Genomic DNA, 20,120 nt, shown 5'->3' with positions numbered 1-20,120 from the left:
TGCCCCTCATTAAATCACCACGCCATCTGCTGGACATGACTGGTAATTTCAAACATCTCATCAGTAGACGGATCACCTCCTCACAAGCAACTTTGAACATTTTTTTGATGCTGTTGCATTTTGTCTACAACTTCTTTAGAGTAATTAATTTTTCCAGAGTCCTTTTGTAATAACTTAATTTCTAAAAGTTACTTCTGAGCTTATTCTCCTGCCTCCGGGTCCTTCAATTCCAAAACCCAATCACACTGGGTGACTAATTTTCCTGTTTTCTCATTTATTCCTTCCTTTTTTAATATGATATTGGTGCTGAAGTATGAGAAATGAGGGTTTTCTTTGTTCTGTCTTCCACATGACAAATGGTTGCTGATTTGATGTGCCCTTTGAGTCTGTAGATTGTGAGAGAGAACAGGATGTCAAGGCCCCGGGGCCCTGTGAGGGGGTAACGAGGAGGTGGAGCTAAAAGAGCTGCAGTTGCTTCAGGCAAAAGAGGACTTACTGGAGCGGGAGGACAAGATGTAAAGATCAACACCACTTTTGACTGCTGTAAACGGGGGGTGGCTTTTGTTTCCAATACTTGGGAATAGTACCAAAAATAATATTTTAAAATGTAAATGAAACATAGAACTTTAGCTCTTGAAGACTGCATTTAATAAAAAACAATTTTCTTCATGTGTGTTTGATTAGAGACCATCTAAATGCAAGTGTACTCCTAAATCTTGTCAAATTTTTAACAGGTAAACACATTTAAAATGTATAGTCTCTCTTCCGGGAAATCAGAGCAAAAATATTGATGACTCATGTTGCACTACACAAATTTGTTCCCTTCTTTTTTAAAGGGATGACCCTTTTGATTTGATTCACCCAAACTTCCTGTTTCAATGGGAAATATGTTTGGCTCATCAAGCAATTATAGGGTTTTTTTAGTTGCTAAATTCCTTTTGAAGAGATTAAAAATGTAAAAATGTTCTCATCATTTACTCACCTTCGTGCCATCCCAGCTGTGAATGACTTTCTTTCTTCAGCAGAACACAAACAAATATTTTTAGATGGATATCTAAGATCTGTAGATCCATACAATGCAAGTGAATGGTGACCAAAACTTTGAAGCTCCAAAAATCACATAAAGACAGCATAAAAGCTTGAAATCATGATCATCAAAGACACTGCTGATGTCAAGAGATATAGTGAAAAAGGAGTTATAATTTAGTCTGTTCTCACCCAAAATCGATTGAATCATTCAGAAGACATGGATTAAAACACTGGAGTCTTATGGATTACTTTTATGCTGCCTTTATATACTTTTTGGAGCTTCAAAATTTTGGTCACCATTCACTTGCATTGTATGGACCTACAGAGCTGAAATATTCTTCTAAATATTATGTTAAATGTTTGTTAAACAGACTATAGAATGCAAATTTAGTTTTTGACACCTCCATGGGAATTTGCCAATATATCAAACAATACAGTGTGATTTACAGTGACATTGTCATCAACATAATGATCAAAACAACCACAATGGATCACCATAATTGTCTTTAAATGACACTAACTCAAAACGTCTGCACTCTTTTTCAACATTGTCTCTGCTGATTGTGAGGAAATTTCCATGGATTTAAATAGTGTGTTAAATGGAATGTTCACCCAAAAATGAAAATTATGTGATCATTCACTCATGTTACACTGATGCTTGTTGTTTCAAACCTTTGGCACTTTCTTTCTTCCATGGAACACAAAGGAATATGTTAAGCAGAATGACAGCCTCAGTCACCATATATTTAAATTATAATAGATGCAATACAAGCGAATAGATGCAATTAAAGTGAATGGTGACTGGACAACATTGCTTAAAATCTCCTTTGGTGTTCCATTTCAATTTAAATGTATTCATTTGGTAGACTCTTGTGTCCAAAACAACTTACAAAAGAGGAATAATACATCATAATACATTCATTTTAAGGAGACAGTAGTACAAAAAGTGCTGCATTACAAATGTACAATTTGAATCAGAATAATAGTATCTAAGACAGATTAGAGTGCAGCAAGAATATCTATATTTTCTTTTTATGAGTGAATGGTCAAGTGCTCATGGAAAAGATGTGTCTTTAGCCGTATTTTGAAGACAGAGAGTGAGTCTGCTTCATGGAGTTGGGAAGGTAATTTCACCAACGAGGTACAGTGAAGCTGGAAGTCTGGGATTTGATGCCTATGTGTTGGTACAACAAGGCGCCACTCATTAGCTGACTGCAGAACGTAGGAACGTAGCTCTACAGGAATTATTTCAGGTGCTCCACAGAAGATAGAAAGAGTTACGGGTTTGGAACAACATGAAGGTGAATAACTGTTTTTTGGGTGAACTATCCCTTTAAACAGAACTGAAAATGCAACACTGAAATGGACATGAGATCTGCTAAACTTTGTGAATGATGGAAGTTTAAATTCTTCAGAGCTTTCTGTGGGCATAGATTTAGTTCATCCTCGCAATGACTGATATTTTATGATATAATGACTTCATTATAACAACAAGGAAAGCAATAATACAGAGAAGCCAGTAGACTAATGTTAAAAGATGGTGGTAACATATTTATTGACATACAGAAAACTATACTATATGAGGAGCAAGGAAATGACCTGGTATGAAAAAATGACATAGTAAGGCAAAAGTACAGTATATTAGATCATGCTGATGCATGACACACTGTAGACAAATTGTTGTTATACATTCAAAATATATCAAATTTTTCTTATACCAGTATGGATCAACTCCAGCAAAAATGTCTACCTGTCACTTTGCTAAAAACATCATCACTGCACTTTATATAGAGTGAATTAACACTCATATCTTTAAAAGTTAGACAACAGTTGCATTTGCACTGACCGTGCACAACTTTGCACTCCGTTAGAAAAAATGAAAATTCTTTCATCATTTCCTTACCCTCAAGTTGCTCCAAACATGTATGACTTCCTTTCTTCCATGGAACACAAAAGTAGATGTTGGGAAGAATATTAGCCTCAGTCACCATTCACTTGGATTGCAACTTTTTTTCTTACAAAGAAAGTGAATGTTGACCGAGGCTAACAATCTGCCTAACATCTCATTTTGTGTTCAGCGGAGGAAAGAGAGTCATACAGTTGGGTAACAACATGATATAATATTCATTATTGGGTGAACAGTCCCTTTAACAGTATATAACATCATAGTCACACAATTTTCTTTGTGATCGTAATCTGACACAGTACAGTACAATTTACACACAAGAGTAAAGTCTATTCAATCTAGGCAGTCTGAGAAAAACATGTCACACTATGCCAAATTACATGCACAGTGTGTTCAAATACACAAAGGATTTTGAAGTGGTTTGTTTGGTCAATATGCATCCAATATGTTGTAAATAAGGGTGCTTTCACATTAGCACTTTTGGTGTGCACCCGGGTACGAATGATGTCAAAATTCGGTTAGTTTGGATGATGTGCAGGCTCCCGATCGCAATTATTATGGTTAATCCATTTCTCATACCTACATGTCTCCAAATAAATAGCTTACACAGGCTCGTGGTAGACAAAGGCTGACTTTCATCACATGATTACACATTCAGTGCATCCATTGCAGACAAACACAAGTGTCATTCTGTGCATGATAAGTTTTGGTGGTAAATCCAAAGAGAAAAACTTTAATACTTCACTTAACACAGTGACGTCTTCTCAAGTTGTTACCTAGATACAATGGTAAACAGCCGGCGCTTGTACTCACTTTGATTATGCAATCAGACCGCGGTTTAGACCCAAATAATAAGGGCTGTCAATTGAATGCGTTAATCCAGTGCGATTATTTATATAAAAAAATAACGCTTTAAAAAAATGTACGCAATTAATCATGTCCCTGGACCGTAACAAGAAATATTCATACAAACAGAGCAATTCAAGTTTGAAGTACCACTTGTTTTCTCCAGGAGGCAGTAAGTGAAAACTCCAACTGTACAGACAACGTGCAGATTCTACAGAGAACAAACCACACTTACTGAGAGCAGACAACACTAGATGAGAACACGTTCTTGTGCTCAAACACAGCTTGATGGAGTGCAAATCTAAACGCAGGGATATCAAGATGTGTTTTTCTAAGGTACCAAGGTTAATTTGACACAGCCACCTAAAAACTATATTTTTATGATATGACGCAACCAAAGTGAGATCCTCCAAAAGCATCCGTCTGATGCAGGTTCGTTGACGCATTCTTATAATAAGTCTACCTCAGACTGATTGATGAATAAAACTGCTAAATGTATTCCTGTGAACTGAAGGCCAATAATAGGCTTGGAAATAAACAATATATTGAATTCTAAAGCCAAATTTGGTTTTGTCTTATCAGTGCTTTACTCATCTGCCACAATAAATGTATTGCATTTAAATGATCTGAATTGTTTTTTTTTTAAATATATCTATTTTATTTATAGTTATTTAATCATTCTATATTGAATTAATGAGGGGCTTTCTCAGAAAATATTTACATATGCGAATAATTGTGATTAATTAAATTAATTAATCAGCATACCATGTAATTAATACAAATACAATTTAAAATCTATTGACAGCTCTACAAATAATATGATAAGAACAGAGAACAGCAGGGGGAGGGTGAAGGAAATGAACTCGGGTTCGGTCCAAGCAATCGAACAAAACATGAAAGCACCTAATGTAAAAGCAAGGACCAGCCTGCAATCACTGAAATAAATATAATGAATAAACAACAATCTTAAAGTAATACAAAACTTCACTAAGACAAAATGTGAACATCAAGCCAACAAGTTTTTGTAAAAAAGGCCTCAGTACAAATCTTTAAATGGTTTGGAGAAGTTGAACATCAGAAAATCCATGTAGTAGAAGTCATACGCCCTCTGTCTTTCCATTGCATTTAGCTGTGCAAAGTATCTCCTTGTAATCTGTGAGGAAGTCCTCTCTGCATTAGGGTTCCTATCTTTAAAACTAGGAAATGTTAAATTGGAAGGGGCTCCAATGCTTCTCAAAAGGAAATTGGCCTCTTCTTCCAGAGTCTCAAATTTCCCGATAAAATCGTAGTTGAGTAAACAAGGGCTGCAGAGTTGGCCTACAGGCTCCCAGTGGATGTCCATACCAACTGGCCGATGCACATCTAACAAATACTGGATAAACTCCTTGAAGGTCACCCCAGCTCCTGTGCGCAAGGCATACTGTGTTGCATTAGTACGATATCTTGAGATAATGGGCTTCCCAAACACCGGGTGGTAGTATGAGTTTGGACTCTCAAACTTATCCCGAAAAGCAGACACCAATCTCTCAAATGGTTCCCTCAGGAAGAGGACTTTAGTGTAGGTCTCCAGACGCTTGATGATGCCCTTGTGGTCAAAGGAGTCAAGACGTTTAAGGTGATTCCCATAATGTACCTCATCGTGTTGGATCTCTCCAGTGGACGGGGCAAGACCTTGAAGCACCATGAGTACCCTCTTCCAATTAGAGCAGCCCGCCTTGGGCACCTCACAGTAGAGGAGTTTGTGGGTGTCCTCCACAAAGATACGGGACACATGCGTACGGGTTATGGTTTGTTTAGTTGTTCTGCTTGTGTATTTGGCACATACCTCTCTCATAAGCCTCTGACGGAACTGCTGTACCTGGGTCAATCGCTCTGTGCTGTTCTTGGTAAGGCCAGGAGGGTCAGTGGAAGGCTGCTGTGTAAGTGGACTGCTCTTAAGGAGGAGTTTACGGTGGCTCTTGGTGATGTGAGAAGCAGTGATGTCTCTGGGGTTGATTAGAGAGGAGCGCTGGGCCCAAGACAAGACTGGAAGTTGTACAGGGTGGGAAGGACTAGGAAAGCTGTCCTCTGCTGGATCAGACACCTGTCTGTCATTGTCAAGACAATGAAAACACTGTCCCTGTTAGTGAGAGAGAAAATAAGGTATTATCAGCAACAATGATTGCAGCTGAGTGGAGTTTACATACTGTATATAACTTTGGGCACTTTTAACACTGGGAACTTATAGAAAATAGTCTTGTTTTCACACTCTCTTAGTTTTTGTTTTTTTATTGTCTACTAACAATATTAAACAGTGGCATGAATCACAGAGATTATGTCATTTTTGTCATTTATTTATGAAAGTCATGAAAATTCCCACCTCAAACGGAATAGTTAGCCCAAAAAGAAAAATTCTCTCCTAATTTACTCACCCTCATGCCATCCCAGACTTTCTTTCTTCTGCTGAACACAAACTAAGATTTATAGAAGAATATCTCAGCTCTGTATGTCCATACAATGCAAGTGAATTGTGACCAGAACTTTGAATCTCCAAAAATCACATAAGGGCAGCATAAAAGTTATCCATACGACTCCAGTGGTTAAATCGATATCTTCAGATGCGATATAAAAGGTGTGGGTGAGAAACAGATCCATATTTAGTATATTTAGATATCAATATTTAGATCAATATAAGACTTGAATATTGTCCTGGCCAAATTCCCTCCATTTTCCATTCTCAATTATGGCCTCCTAATAATCCTCATCCATTAATTGGCTCTATAACTCTACTCTCTCCTCTCCAGCAATAGCTGGTGTGTGGTGAGTGTACTGACACACTATGGCTGCCGTCGCAGGTGGATGCTGCACACTGGTGGTGGTTGAGGAGATTCCCCCTATTCTATGTAAAGCACTTTGAGTGCCTAGAAAAGCACTACATAAATGTAAAGAATTATTATTAATACAATTATAATACAATTAACCACTGGAGTCTTATGGTTTACTTTTATTCTGCCTTTATGTGATTTCTGAAGATTCAAAGTTCTGGTCACCATTCACTTGCATTATATGGACCTACAGAGCTTAAATATTCTTCAAAAATGAGGGTGAGCAAATGATGAGAATTTTAATTTTTTGGTGAATTATACCTTTAATACCCTTCCGCGGTGAAAATCAACGAGATGGACATTTTTTTATGTTTTTTAAAATAAAATTTTATGTAAAGGATAATTTTATAGCTGTTTCCTAAATATAAACAATTAAATAATATTTTCACACTTTTTGCTTAATTTGTCATAATTACAGCTTGATTGGAAATGACTCCCAATAAAACGGATATGACCACAAGAGATATTCACCATGATTTTCTGTTTTCTTCAAAAATCACAAGTCCTATATTGTAATTTCAAACATGCACTGAGACATTTATTGACTAGATAAACAAGTACACTAAATTTTGAGGTAAAAACTAAATTATTAGGGGCAAAATTGTTAGATTGTAAATTATCATAGTTTTAAACGTAATAATTTGTATTTTTGGAATGGATTTACATAGTTTAATATTGAAAGTCTTAGATAAGGCTAAAACAGTAAATCTATACATAAAAGGCATTTGAAAAATACCAAAAATAAATGATGAGGGCCTGGTAAATAGTGAGAACAATTTTGAAATATGTTTGTTTGAATAATGGCCAAAAGTTGAAGAACACTCTGAAGTTTCTTGCTTTTTCAGTTTTTCAAAGTTAAATAGGATAAGTGTTTTTTCTTGTATCTCCATCTTGAATTAGCAACGCTATTTCTTAACAACCTTTTTCAGAAGCGTGACAATTTCTTAGCTGTTTTCCAAAGAGATGAGGTGTAGTAGCAAGGACAAAAATAAAATAACATTGCTGTTTTTTGTCACAGTGTGTTGTCTGCATAGCTTTGAAGCCAAGCAAACTGTGGCAATAATCAAATGTGCTCTCAACATTTCCTCTGTACATACAGTGCCGTGTTGGGAAGTCCAATTTATTTTAATCAATTGGTTTGTTTGGAAAGTTTATATAAATTAACCAGTTCAAGAAACAATTCACCAATACTTTGAGCCCCTTTGCAGAAGTCCCTATGCAGGATTTATGCTATTCTTTTTAATAGCAAAATATTTTAATATACGTTTATCAGAATAATTTGCCTTGGTTACATAAATGAGTGTTTTCTAATTTTATTGGTTGTATTAAGTGTACATTTATCTGTTTAATTTTAATGTTGTTACATTAATTGTTCATTCATTCATTGAAAAACAATACACTTTTACAAGTGTAAGATAAATACTGCTCAGATTAAATGATAAATTATATAATCTTGTAGTTATATGTTTAGAAATATATTGCCCCCTCAAATAGCTCCAATATAGTTTGCTACATTTGTTAGCTTGTAATGTAGCTAAATACTTTTTTTAAAAAGGTAGCTCAACTACTTGAAATTATGTGTAGCTTGTAGCTTGGCAAGCAACATATTCAAAGTAGCTTCCCCAACACTGCTCCAACTTTAACCACAAAGTGGAGCCAGTGCACAATAATTCCAGTAGCATGGCCCCTCAGTTCCTTTTACCATAGCACACAGCATGAAATAGACAGTTGTAAAAGCAGTGTAAAACAAGTACAACTAGAGGTTAACCCTTGTGATGTGTCACACAGGAGACAAATAAGCTTACCTTCCTCACTGACTGTACTTGGGTGAATATGACCTTTGCACCTGAGTGGAAAAGAAAGAGAGAGAAGGAATATCAGAATGACATTTCAGGCTTCTCCATTTTTACAACCCATGTACCATGAAAGTGAACTTTTGGGTCCAGGAATTTTCAATGGGCTGCTTACATTAAAAGCGTAACCAACGGAAAGCGAACTTTTATATTGACACCCGCAGGCCGCCCTAACGTGAAATAAAGTACCATATGGCTCAGCAAAGTTGTGTCCTTGCTCTTGTGTTCCTCATCTTACGTGGACAAAGTGAAGAGAAAGGGTGGGCGGACAGAGGGAGGTTGACTCCCATGGTCGACTGCTAATGTTTATGTGCCACTGCTTGCAGCAGCTCCAGATGGCTGCCCAGCAGCCTGACAAACATCATCTTGACATCAAAGGTTATTGTGTATGAACAGAGGTGTGTGTCAAAATTTACTCAGAAACTTATTTAAACACATTATTATTCTCCACAAGTACAGACTGAAGGACGTACCTTGTTAAATGTAAATCCCTAAAGTTTTCTTTAAAAATAGCATTTAGGTTAAATCTGTTGATTGTTTTGTAGTCTGAACATGAACAGCAAAAATACACATGAAATCTGATGTTTACAAATCCACTCCAAACCACATCAATATGTACTTTGAAATCTGATTCGAATCGGAAATATATTTGTGAATTGCATTTGTAATGTATATTTGAATAATTTATTCAACGTCGACAAACAAAAATTAGCGTCACGTCAATGACCCATATATATATATATATATATACAGTATATATATATATATATATATATATATATATATATATATATATATATATGCATATGCATATCTTAACTCTTCGGTTGTCTTTATATGCCGACAGTGACTTCTCATTCTTGCAGTTTGGCAGTGGAGCCAACCTCTTGCTGTTCCTCACAAACATGGTACTAGATGGACAGAATTTCACTTCAAGGATTCTGGCAGGGGATGAGATTAGAAGATGTCCTGAGTCATACTGAACTGTGCAGGTTTGCAGAGACATCTCAATGCTATGACACTGACCATTAGAAGAGCCCACACTGGTATCGATTAGAAGCCAAAGCCATGATGCTGTTTGTTGATGGATTCACATCAGGCTGCACCCGGACACAGGTTTGAGAGTTACAGCAGGTTATTTAGAGATCAGAAGAAGGGGCTGGAGAGGTGGTTGTCTTTTCAGGGATTTTTTTTCTGCTCTGATCTGTTCATACATCAGTTTTCAAAATTGTTCATAATCAGCTCATTTTTCAAAATGCACTGTTCAGTTGAAGTTTTTGGCTGATTCAGCCAAAACTGTCTTCCACATATATTCTCATTCATTTACAAGTATGACAGAATAAGGCTTGGTCCACAATGCTTATTCAAACATTTACTGATGCTCAAGAAGGCAACACAATATATTAAAAACCAAAGTGGATGTTAACTTTTAAACAGGATCACTTGTGTAAATTGTTATTAATTTGTCTCGAGGTATATACTGTATGAAAACATCAGTTATGTAGCTTCTGGAGGGCAGTACTTAATAAATAAGATATTATATTTTATCTCTTATATTTGTATAAATTCTGAAAGGGGTATTTCAACTTATGAGACAAAAGGGGAATGCACTCAACTGTATATATGTGGACTGTCTGAGGCTGAGACTAAACAAATGCTGATCACAACCACTTTAGGTTAAAGAATGCATCAATAAATAAATATAGGCAATAGGTTTGTCATATTTGTCCTCACTTCTAGAAAACAATAGTCCATTGCATTGGTAAATAGACCTGCATGTAATCTGATGAGGTGGTTCCCTGTAATGAGGACACAGTATAGGATGCAGATTCCCACAGAGGAGATTGAGAGTTTGAATTTCAAAGAGAATATGCAATATATTCAAGGTCTTTCTTCTCTTTTATTCATAGATTCAGAATACTGCTGGTGAGCCCCTTTTTGTTCAGCACAATTTGTGTCATAATGGATTATCTCACTTAATCTGGCTGCAACAATATGTGTTGCATCTGTAGCACATTACTGCGTATACCTTCTTATTACCACAACTTTTCAGAACAATAACGTGTCAAAATTAATTATATACCAAACGTACTAAATTATACCTTTAGTTTAGTGGTAATTATGCTCAATGATTGTTAATTATTAATAAAGTTGCTAGAATTCAGATTTTGGTTGAATGATAACTGTTTCTGCAAGGTGCTTAAGTTATAATTAAGCAATATCACACAAGCAAGAGCATATTTCTATAAAAACAAGTTAACATCTAGTAACTTACATTTTAGACACATTATGGGCAGTTATTTTGTAAATGTTTGTTCCACCAATGAAAATAGTTCCAAACGTTTTTTGTAGCTAAGCAACACATAGACTGACACCCTGTCTGGAACAATGGCAACACAAACAAGCAAAGTAAAACAAACAGTGAAGCATCCCAGTGCATTTATGTTCAATATCAGCAGTCAATGCTGCATGTCCATTAGATTAGAGGACTGGGACTAACTTGTATAAAGATATACTGTACAGTATATCAGGCAGACGGACGGATGGACAGACAGCTAGATAGATGGACGGATGGATGGATAGATACATAGATGGACGGATGGATAGATGGACAAATGGATGGATAGATGCATAGATGGATGGACGGATATGTAGGTGGGTACATAGATGGATGGATAAGTAGGTGGATGGATGGATGGATGGACTGATGGAAGGATAGAGTGCATTTGGAATCATCACAGAATGATAAGATTATAAAACAGTTTGCACTCTGCACAGATATGGCACAGCCATGTGCACTGACCCGACTACATGCAACTCTCTCATGCTCTGTGAGTCTGCAAGATCTCTTACTTGAGTGGGAGGAGGTGAACGAGACAGAGAGAGGAGGTGAAATGAAGGCAGGAGAGATTGTGTGAAAGATAACAGACCATCCCTGTAAACAGCTAATGTCTCTGTCGCTATGTTCCTCCCTCCCGCTGGCACTGGCAGATCACTCAGGTCTATTAGATCAGAGTCTCATAAGAAACGGGCGATCTAAACGACAGGAGGCAAAGCTGGAGAGCGACACTGCTGCACAGTAGGATTCGGCAGTAATGGAGCACCCCAGACAGCCTTGCTCCCAATGACTTTACAGCTTATGAATAACTCAAATCCCTGGAAGATCTTCTAGAATGTTCTCATACATACTTGTCCTTTATAAGGTTAAATCTTCATAAAAGAAACTGAAAAAATCAGATAGTGTAGAAATTAGAAATGTATAAAGGCTTCTTACAATGGCCAATGTGCATTCTGTAATCAGATTACTTTTTGAAAATAATAAATAATGTCATGTTACTTTTTGAATTTACACCAATATACCTTAGTTATTTTTAAAGGGGATTTTCTCCCCTTTTTCTCCCCAATTTGACATGCCCAATTCCCAATGCGCTCTAAGTCCTCGTGGTGGCGTAGTGACTCGCCTCAATCTGGGTGGTGGAGGACGAATCTCAGTTGTCTCCACGCCTGAGACCATCAATCAACGCATCTTATGAGTTTTATGTTCTGCTTTCTACGTTTTGTTGCAGTTTCCATGTGAAATGAACATTAGAGGTGCTACAACAACTGTGTTTCGTTCACTTTCACAAATCACAGGTACGTTGGCTGTTTAGGACTTTATAAACACATATTTTTCGCTCTATTATTTACACAGTGCTATGTTATTATATCAAAACATTTTTACTCTAATGAATCATTTGAAAAAATGTAACTCTTGTATTAAAGACCCAACTTCATTTACAGACTTATTCCAATGTGATTAACTATGGCAGTAACTAACCTTAGAGAGTGTTGGACTTTGGAATCGGAAGTAAAGTAAATAAATAGTAAATAGCATTATATAAGGAGTTACTTTAATTAGGAGAATGCAATAATGTAACATTTTATTTTTTTTAAGTAACATTCCCAAACACTGGCAGTGGCTAACCTTTAGATGTAATAATATCCACACAGTCTCAAGACAACTTTTACAGAATTCGTAAAAGAGAGCAAAATCATAAGACATCGTATGACTTGTAAGAAAATGTACAAATTTTATTCCAATAGAGACCAACCAATAACAATAACAAAAAAATTTTATGTATACGACACATTCAATTTTAGCTAGCTTCATATCCTACAATTTATTTTAAGAAAGGAAACATCTGTGGACAAATTTAGTTACTCATTCCATATGTATTTATGCAATGCAAATGACTGATTTATGTGAATAACCTGTAATACACACTGTCAGAAAAAAGTGCACAATTTTTACCTTTAGGAGTACAATGGCTTGTCACTGGGGCAGCACCCTAAAAAGTACATCAGTCTACGCTTAAACGTTGGAACATTTTTGTACCCTTACAGCTTGTACCTTTTAAGAGGCAAATATATACCCTTGGTGACTAACTTGGACCTAGTAATACACCTTATATAATGTATACCCTATAATGTATTGTTGGAAAAGGCCTTTTAAAGGGACTGCCCCAGTGACAAGCACTTTGTACCTTATGAATGGCCAATTTGTTCTCAATAAAGCATATTAAAAACTGCCAACTTGATGTTTAATCAAATTTATTTAATAACATGAAACATTTCATCACATTTCTTGCATTTTTGTTCACAATGTCACAGAATTAAAACTTTAAACATCTCAGAATCACAATTTGTCAACAATGTCATTTTAACTTAAGTACCCTTTAATACTCACCCAAAAATACATTTTAGGAGCACATAGAGCCGCCTGGGTTGCAGCAGCAGGGGGACGCTCTCGGCAGCAAGCAGACGTTCAGGGTCAGGACTACCCACATGCAGATCTTTTAATGCCTTGGCCTGGTGTACTTGCAGGAGGGCCATGGTATGCATGCAGGCAGGCAGGACAGGAGTCTCGGGAGATTCCACCAGGTGGCAGCTTTTTGCACCACAACCACCTTATCCACCTAAGGAATCTCCGTATACCCCCTGGCCGCCCCGCCGTAAAGGGTAGTGAGAGTGGAAGAAATCAGAAGTCAGGTCCGGGCAGTAAAAGGTGCCCTCCATGACTTCGTGAGTTCCTTTGTGCACCTTCGGGAAGAATGGGACCAGGGCAGGGTGTGGCTGTGAGCGGTGCTCTGAACCAGGAACCAATCATAAAGCCGTGAGGGCTCAGGGCAGGGTGAAGGGTTCCACTCCAGCCAGACACTTGCGGCAGCCCGGGCAAGCATGGCTGTCAGTTCCGCGTCGACCTTAGACTGGGCCACCACACCCAAAGGTGGAAGCCCAGTCGAGTCCTCAGCTTCCGACTGCGCCAATTCGCTCTCCGATGCTGTGATCTAAGGCTCATCCTGCTCGTGAGTTCCAAAAGAGACATTAAGCTTGCCCTGAGGCGAGCTGCCTGTCTCATCCCAGAACTCGACCGGGGCAAACGAGCATGCTGGGGAATGGGAGGTCCATGGGGGATTGCTCAGCAGAACCACTCTCATTGGAGTCCCCAAATCATCCCCAGCACTAACCGACCCAGCCTCGTACCCGTAGGTAGAAGGCCCAGGGTGGGGAGCAGCTGGAGTGGCTTTCCCCCGGAAGAAGAAAAGCAGCGACTGCAACGTTGCCATGGTCATGTTCTCGCAATGAGAACACGAACCATCCACGAATGCTGCCTCAACATGACTACGGCCCAGACACATGAGGCAGCACTTGTGGCCATCAGAGTCAGAGAGATAGCAACCACATCCAGGAATTACACACAGACGGAAAGGCATCTTTAAAAAGACGCTGTCCATCAGTGTGTGCTCTTTTAGAGGAAATATACTCTTAACAGCAAGAATATACACTCACCTAAAGTATTATTAGGAACACCATACTAATACTGTGTTTGACCCCCTTTCGACTTCAGAACTCCCTTAATTCTATGTGGCATTGATTCAACAAGGTACTGAAAGCATTCTTTAGATTTGTGGGATGCACATCCAGGGCACGAAGCTCCCGTTCCACCACATCCCAAAGATGCTCTATTGGGTTGAGATCTGGTGACTGTGGGGGCCATTTTAGTACAGTGAACTCATTGTCATGTTCAAGAAACCAATTTGAAATGATTCGAGCTTTGTGACATGGTGCATTATCCTGCTGGAAGTAGCCATCAGAGGATGGGTACATGGTGGCCATAAAGGGATGGACATGGTCAGAAACAATGCTCAGGTAGGCTGTGGCATTTAAACGATGCCCAATTGGCACTAAGGGGCCTAAAGTGTGCCAAGAAAACATCCCCCACACCATTACACCACCACCACCAGCCTGCACAGTGGTAACAAGGCATGATGGATCCATGTTCTCATTCTGTTTACGCCAAATTCTGACTCTACCATCTGAATGTCTCAACAGAAATCGAGACTCATCAGACCAGGCAACATTTTTCCAGTCTTCAACTGTCCAATTTTGGAGAGCTCTTGCAAATTGTAGCCTCTTTTTCCTATTTGTAGTGGAGATGAGTGGTACCGGTGGGGTCTTCTGCTGTTGTAGCCCATCCGCCTCAAGGTTGTGCGTGTTGTGGCTTCACAAATGCTTTGCTGCATACCTCGGTTGTAACGAGTGGTTATTTCAGGCAAAGTTGCTCTTCTATCAGCTTGAATCAATCGGCCCATTCTCCTCTGACCTCTAGCATCAACAAGGCATTTTCGCCCACAGGACTGCCACATACTGGATGTTTTTCCCTTTTCACACCATTCCTTGTAAACCCTAGAAATGGTTGTGCGTGAAAATCCCAGTAACTGAGCAGATTGTGAAATACTCAGACCGGCCCGTTTGGCACCAACAACCATGCCACGCTCAAAATTGCTTAAATCACCTTTCTTTCCCATTCTGACATTCAGTTTGGAGTTCAGGAGATTGTCTTGACCAGGGCCACACCCCTAAATGCATTGAAACAACTGCCATGTGATTGGTTGATTAGATAATTGCATTAATGAGAAATTGAACAGGTGTTCCTAATAATCCTTTAGGTGAGTGTATACTCTCTTAGCTGCCTAAGTACCCAGGGGCGTACTCTGCATCAATCGCACAGAGGGGGAGAAAGCCGCTTAAATGCGCCGTATATCCAACATGGGGAATGGAACGGCAGTGGAACTCGCTACTCAACACCGCTCGGCTCCGAAGGAAAAATCTGAATGAGTTGTTGTGAGCCAGCTCCTTTTATACCCGTATGTCCGGGGGAGTGGCATACAAATTCCACTTGGCCTTTTCTCAAAGATCAGAGGTGTTTGGGGCTTCTATGAGCGAACCCCTAATGTCACTACATCGACACAACGTCAAGTGAGTGACAAATAGGGAATAATAAGTTGGCTTTCTCAAGCCTGTATAATTAAACAAGTGTTTTGGCGGGGGGGGGGGATATTTTGCATGCGAACATGTCAACGAAAATGACTACCAACAAACGCATAACAAATGGACAAATATAATAAAAAAATATTAAATACCAATTATAACAACACTTACATTTAAATGTACCTCTGAGTTTATGTGATTCTTCAGTGACTTCCAGGTTCTTTTAACTTGAGAAATCTTCCGTCGACAGTCAGAGATCCATCATCATGTTGCGAGCATCTGTCTGTGCACATCCCAAACTTCCCTCGCACAGCACGCGCAGTGAGTCAATCCCATTGGACGAATCTGAATAAAGCCCAACACTGTGAAATTACCTGCTGCACTTGCAGCTCTTAAAATTTTCTTGTTTAAAAATTTTAGTATTAATTGTGCATATGTTTGTGCTCTTCCTTTGAATAAATTAAACATCCAAACGATCCAAAGTTTAATTACTTTATTCAAAGAATCAGCTTGTTTATTTTATTTGGGATAAAATGGCACTGTTTCTAAAACTGTTTGTAATTTAATTTCATTAATTTGTTTTATATGTATATAAAAAAAAAATCATCTTGACGCTCTAAATATAAACACTAAAATCCAGCGGTCAGATATGGATTATTTTTTTTCACCTGTTGTATGTGACCAGAGAACATTAACAATTTTACTGTATAACATTTTATTCTTATAATTTATTATTCAAGTTTATGTTGCGTTTATGATTTTTAATTGCGTGTTTATTGAATTGTTGAAATCACATTTGGGACAATGAAGTGAATTTCATGAGTTTGGCTTTGTCAGCCTTCAACCACCCCATCCCCCACCGGGTAAATCATTTGATCACAGTATTTTGTACCTCTTTTGGGGGAAATGGTACATACAGTACATGGACCCTACGATGGACAGAAATGTATTTGTACTTTATCTATCCCTAAGGGGTACGTATTAGTACCTTAAGGTGTAAGTTTGACCCAGAGAGGGTACAACCACATAAGCTGTAAGTGATCACAAATGGACTCCGACCGCACCCTTTTTTCTGAGAGTGTACTTCCAACATCTCATTCCAAACCCCAATGTTTTCTTTCTTCCGTGGTACACAAAAGTTATTTTCCTATTGATATCATGGTTAGATTTAGGGTTTGAGGAAGGGAATAGATTTTATGGTTAAGTTTAGGTTTGGGTTAGGGGTTAAACATAGTACACATTTTAATAACATTGTTCGCTGGTTTGTTTATGTTTCCCCATAGGAGTAAAAGTTTGTTTTCTCTCATCTTTCGTCATCTTATAGTAATTATTACGACTTGTCATGACCGGGTTGAATATTACACTCTTGTATATTATACTCTGAGCTCAAAGTTATACAATTCCACACAGACAGCTGCAGAGAAAGAGAAAAACAGGAGCAAACATAGTTCCTGTCACTTCTAATGCAGGAGGTTTGTTTACCACGATGCAACTTTCCACAAAATCAAATCAATGTGTCATAAACATGGCGACAGTCTCCGGCATGATGGGACGTTACTGATTTGACAGAGACAGAGTAGCTCTGTTTATGCCTGAGTAGCAAATGAATTAAAATAACAGGTTTTCGCTCATAAATTGAAAAGGAAATGGAGGAGACAGGCCAACCAAAGACAAATGCCACTTCTTTCTGAGGTATCATACATCATAAAAAATAGCAACTTTGTTGAGAAAGTTTTGTATTGGTGAAATTAAAGGGCGGAGCTGACGATTTGACTAATTGCACTTTTATAAAGGCAGACAGAAAGACTTTTTAATACATAAATTGTATGTTTTTAAAAAAGTGTGCTGTTTGTCCAGTTTCCACTTCATAATATAATGTAGGGAAACAGTTAATACTTTTTACTCCAGTGAATATTTTGCATGGTAGTTTATATTTAAAAGTCAGTTTAGACATTCACTATAGACACTTCCACTGTTATTTCCCAGGTAAATAAGGGGGCAAGTTGTCACAATAGAACCTGCCATTAAACAGCCTTGTTTGTTTTTTTAGCTAATTGTGAACAGTATAATAATTATGAAATTCATAAAATCATGAATCTTGTGAATTAACGAGAATTATTCTAATTCAAGATTTGAGCAAGATGTTTAAAACTAACAAACAAAACCATTAAAATACAGTACATTAGTGTATAATTTACCAATAGATGGTGTGTGGTGAGCCTACTGGCGCTCTATGGCTCCTGTCGCATCATCCAGGTGGTGGTTGAGGAGATTCCCCCTATACTATGTAAAGAGCTTTGGGTGCCTAGAAAAGAACTATATAAATGTAAGGAATTATTATTATTATTATTAATTTGTAGTTACTTACAGATAATTTAATGTAGCCCTAGTGGCAACTTCCCTGTATAACAACTTGCCTGGTCTCCCCTATTTCTCTTTGACTGATTACTTTCTAAAAATGAACTTTAAATACAATGGTTGTATGTGAGCAATAAAGAGAAAAATACATGTTTATAAAGTAATAATCAGCCATTGTACTCGTGATTTGTGTTAAAGTGAATAAAATGCACAGTTGTAATGGCGATTTTGATTTATCTCAGTGACTCGAATCTTTTGAATCCGTTCACCAAAACTAATTGTTCATTGTTTGTTCATTGACCAGTTCTGCCAATTACACTTTTGTGACTGTAGATGGCATATTTGATGTTTTCAGCAAGTATTTCCATTGAACTAAAACACAAAGTCATTCACGACGGGAACTAGTCTAATTATTTTTTATTTAAATATGCGTGTCTACAATTCTAATAAGAGACTTCAGCACTGCAAAGTGTTTAAGTATCAAAAGCGTTTCCCCACAAATGACAACAAAGCATAAAATATTCACTTAAAAAATTATTACAAGTTTCATTAACATCCATATGTCATTATAATGTTTGGCCATCACTCACTGCACAGGTGAATGAGAATGATTTGTTCACTTAAAAGATTGAGTTCATAAAGACTGATTCATTAAATGGACAGAACATCACTACATCACTACACACTAGTAATTATTTCACCAGAAAACTACTGCGAAATGTGTAAAGCAGCACGTAAATTTTCTTTTTATATTAACATTCATTCTATGAGACTAGTTTGGTTTCTCACCTTGTTTAACAGTTGGAGGGCAGTGAGGTTTTAAGTGACAGACCACTGAGACCAATAACAAGGGACTTGCTAAATTTAGTGGTACTCAGCTGTCAACATCACCATTTGCACATTGCACATTAAATGTGAGTCAACGTGGTGACTTCACTTGATGGTGACCTAACTCTGACCCTCTTCTTAAGACCTAATATACTGTGAAAAAATCACATAATTTACACACAACTGATTTATATGCCTGTCTAACCGAGTTAGAAACGATGCCCTTTGTACAACAACTAAACCAGGAAGACTTCAGTATGTCACTTTAAAGGACAATAAATATGCCAATTGGTACATTCGATTTGAGTTAAATTCACCTTGAAATACAAACTGAACATGAGGTCAGTTTCAGCTATGTACATAATCACAGAAGTGGCAGGAATAGAGCTATATCAGCTATGCTATATCAGCTATCACAGCAAAAAACAGAAAAACAAAAAGATAAGCTCTATAATTGTGGCACACTATCATGCAATCTTCAGCTGGAAGCCAAGATGTGTTTGAAAGTAAGTATGAAAAAGGCTGCAGGATGTATCTGTGCACTGGCTTGTATGCATGTTAAGGACTTGTTTATTTGCCAGACAGACAGTGGGCGTACAGGTGTGTATGTATATGTGTGTTTCTGTGTGTATCCAAAGTAGGGCTGAGCACAAGAAATTCATCTGTCTTGCTTTGGTACCGTTTTCTGTCTGGCTGAAACCATATAGAGTAAGTTGCAAATGAAAAAATAACATAAAAAAAGCTATTATCTTCAATGTTAAGGGGTTCAGTAAAAGTTAAGCTCTGTTGCATGCTGTGAACAAACAAAAATAGCATTTATGGTAAAGCATTTGCAATGGAAGTCTGGGCATGGTCTGTCTGCCCGTCCATCTGTCTGTCTATCTATCGAGTGTTAACACACTATAAATGTGTTAGCACAATTTCTCTAATTCATGCAAATGACATTCCAATTTACATCTGTGAGATAAAACAAACAATAGTTCATGACAAACTAACTGTTAAAGGAATATTCCTGGTTCAATACAAGTTAAGCTCATTCGACAGCACTTGTACCATAATGTTGATTAAAGAAACCTTTTTAAAGAAAAGCAAAAATGGAGGTTACAGTGATTACATTTTAATACT

At 37.7% G+C, this 20,120-nt stretch overlaps 1 protein-coding gene across 1 annotated transcript in view; it reads right to left on the bottom strand.

Annotated features, from left to right (window-relative positions):
* Positions 1-4,817: 4,817 nt before the first annotated feature.
* The window catches only part of LOC127638580 (carbohydrate sulfotransferase 8-like), an 80,893-nt gene continuing 65,590 nt past the window's right edge, over positions 4,818-20,120 (bottom strand). Inside the window, exons 3-4 of the mRNA XM_052120158.1 lie at positions 8,451-8,491; positions 4,818-5,900 (exon numbers count right to left, since the gene is read on the bottom strand). Of these exons, the coding sequence (XP_051976118.1) occupies positions 4,818-5,900; positions 8,451-8,491 (1,124 nt within the window). The remainder of the gene's footprint in view (positions 5,901-8,450; positions 8,492-20,120) is intronic.

The sequence above is a fragment of the Xyrauchen texanus genome, chromosome 46 (assembly GCF_025860055.1).
Source record: "Xyrauchen texanus isolate HMW12.3.18 chromosome 46, RBS_HiC_50CHRs, whole genome shotgun sequence".
In the NCBI taxonomy this organism is placed as follows: domain Eukaryota; kingdom Metazoa; phylum Chordata; class Actinopteri; order Cypriniformes; family Catostomidae; genus Xyrauchen; species Xyrauchen texanus.
Note: the sequence above shows the minus strand (reverse complement) of the source record. Positions and strands in the feature narration are given on the sequence as shown.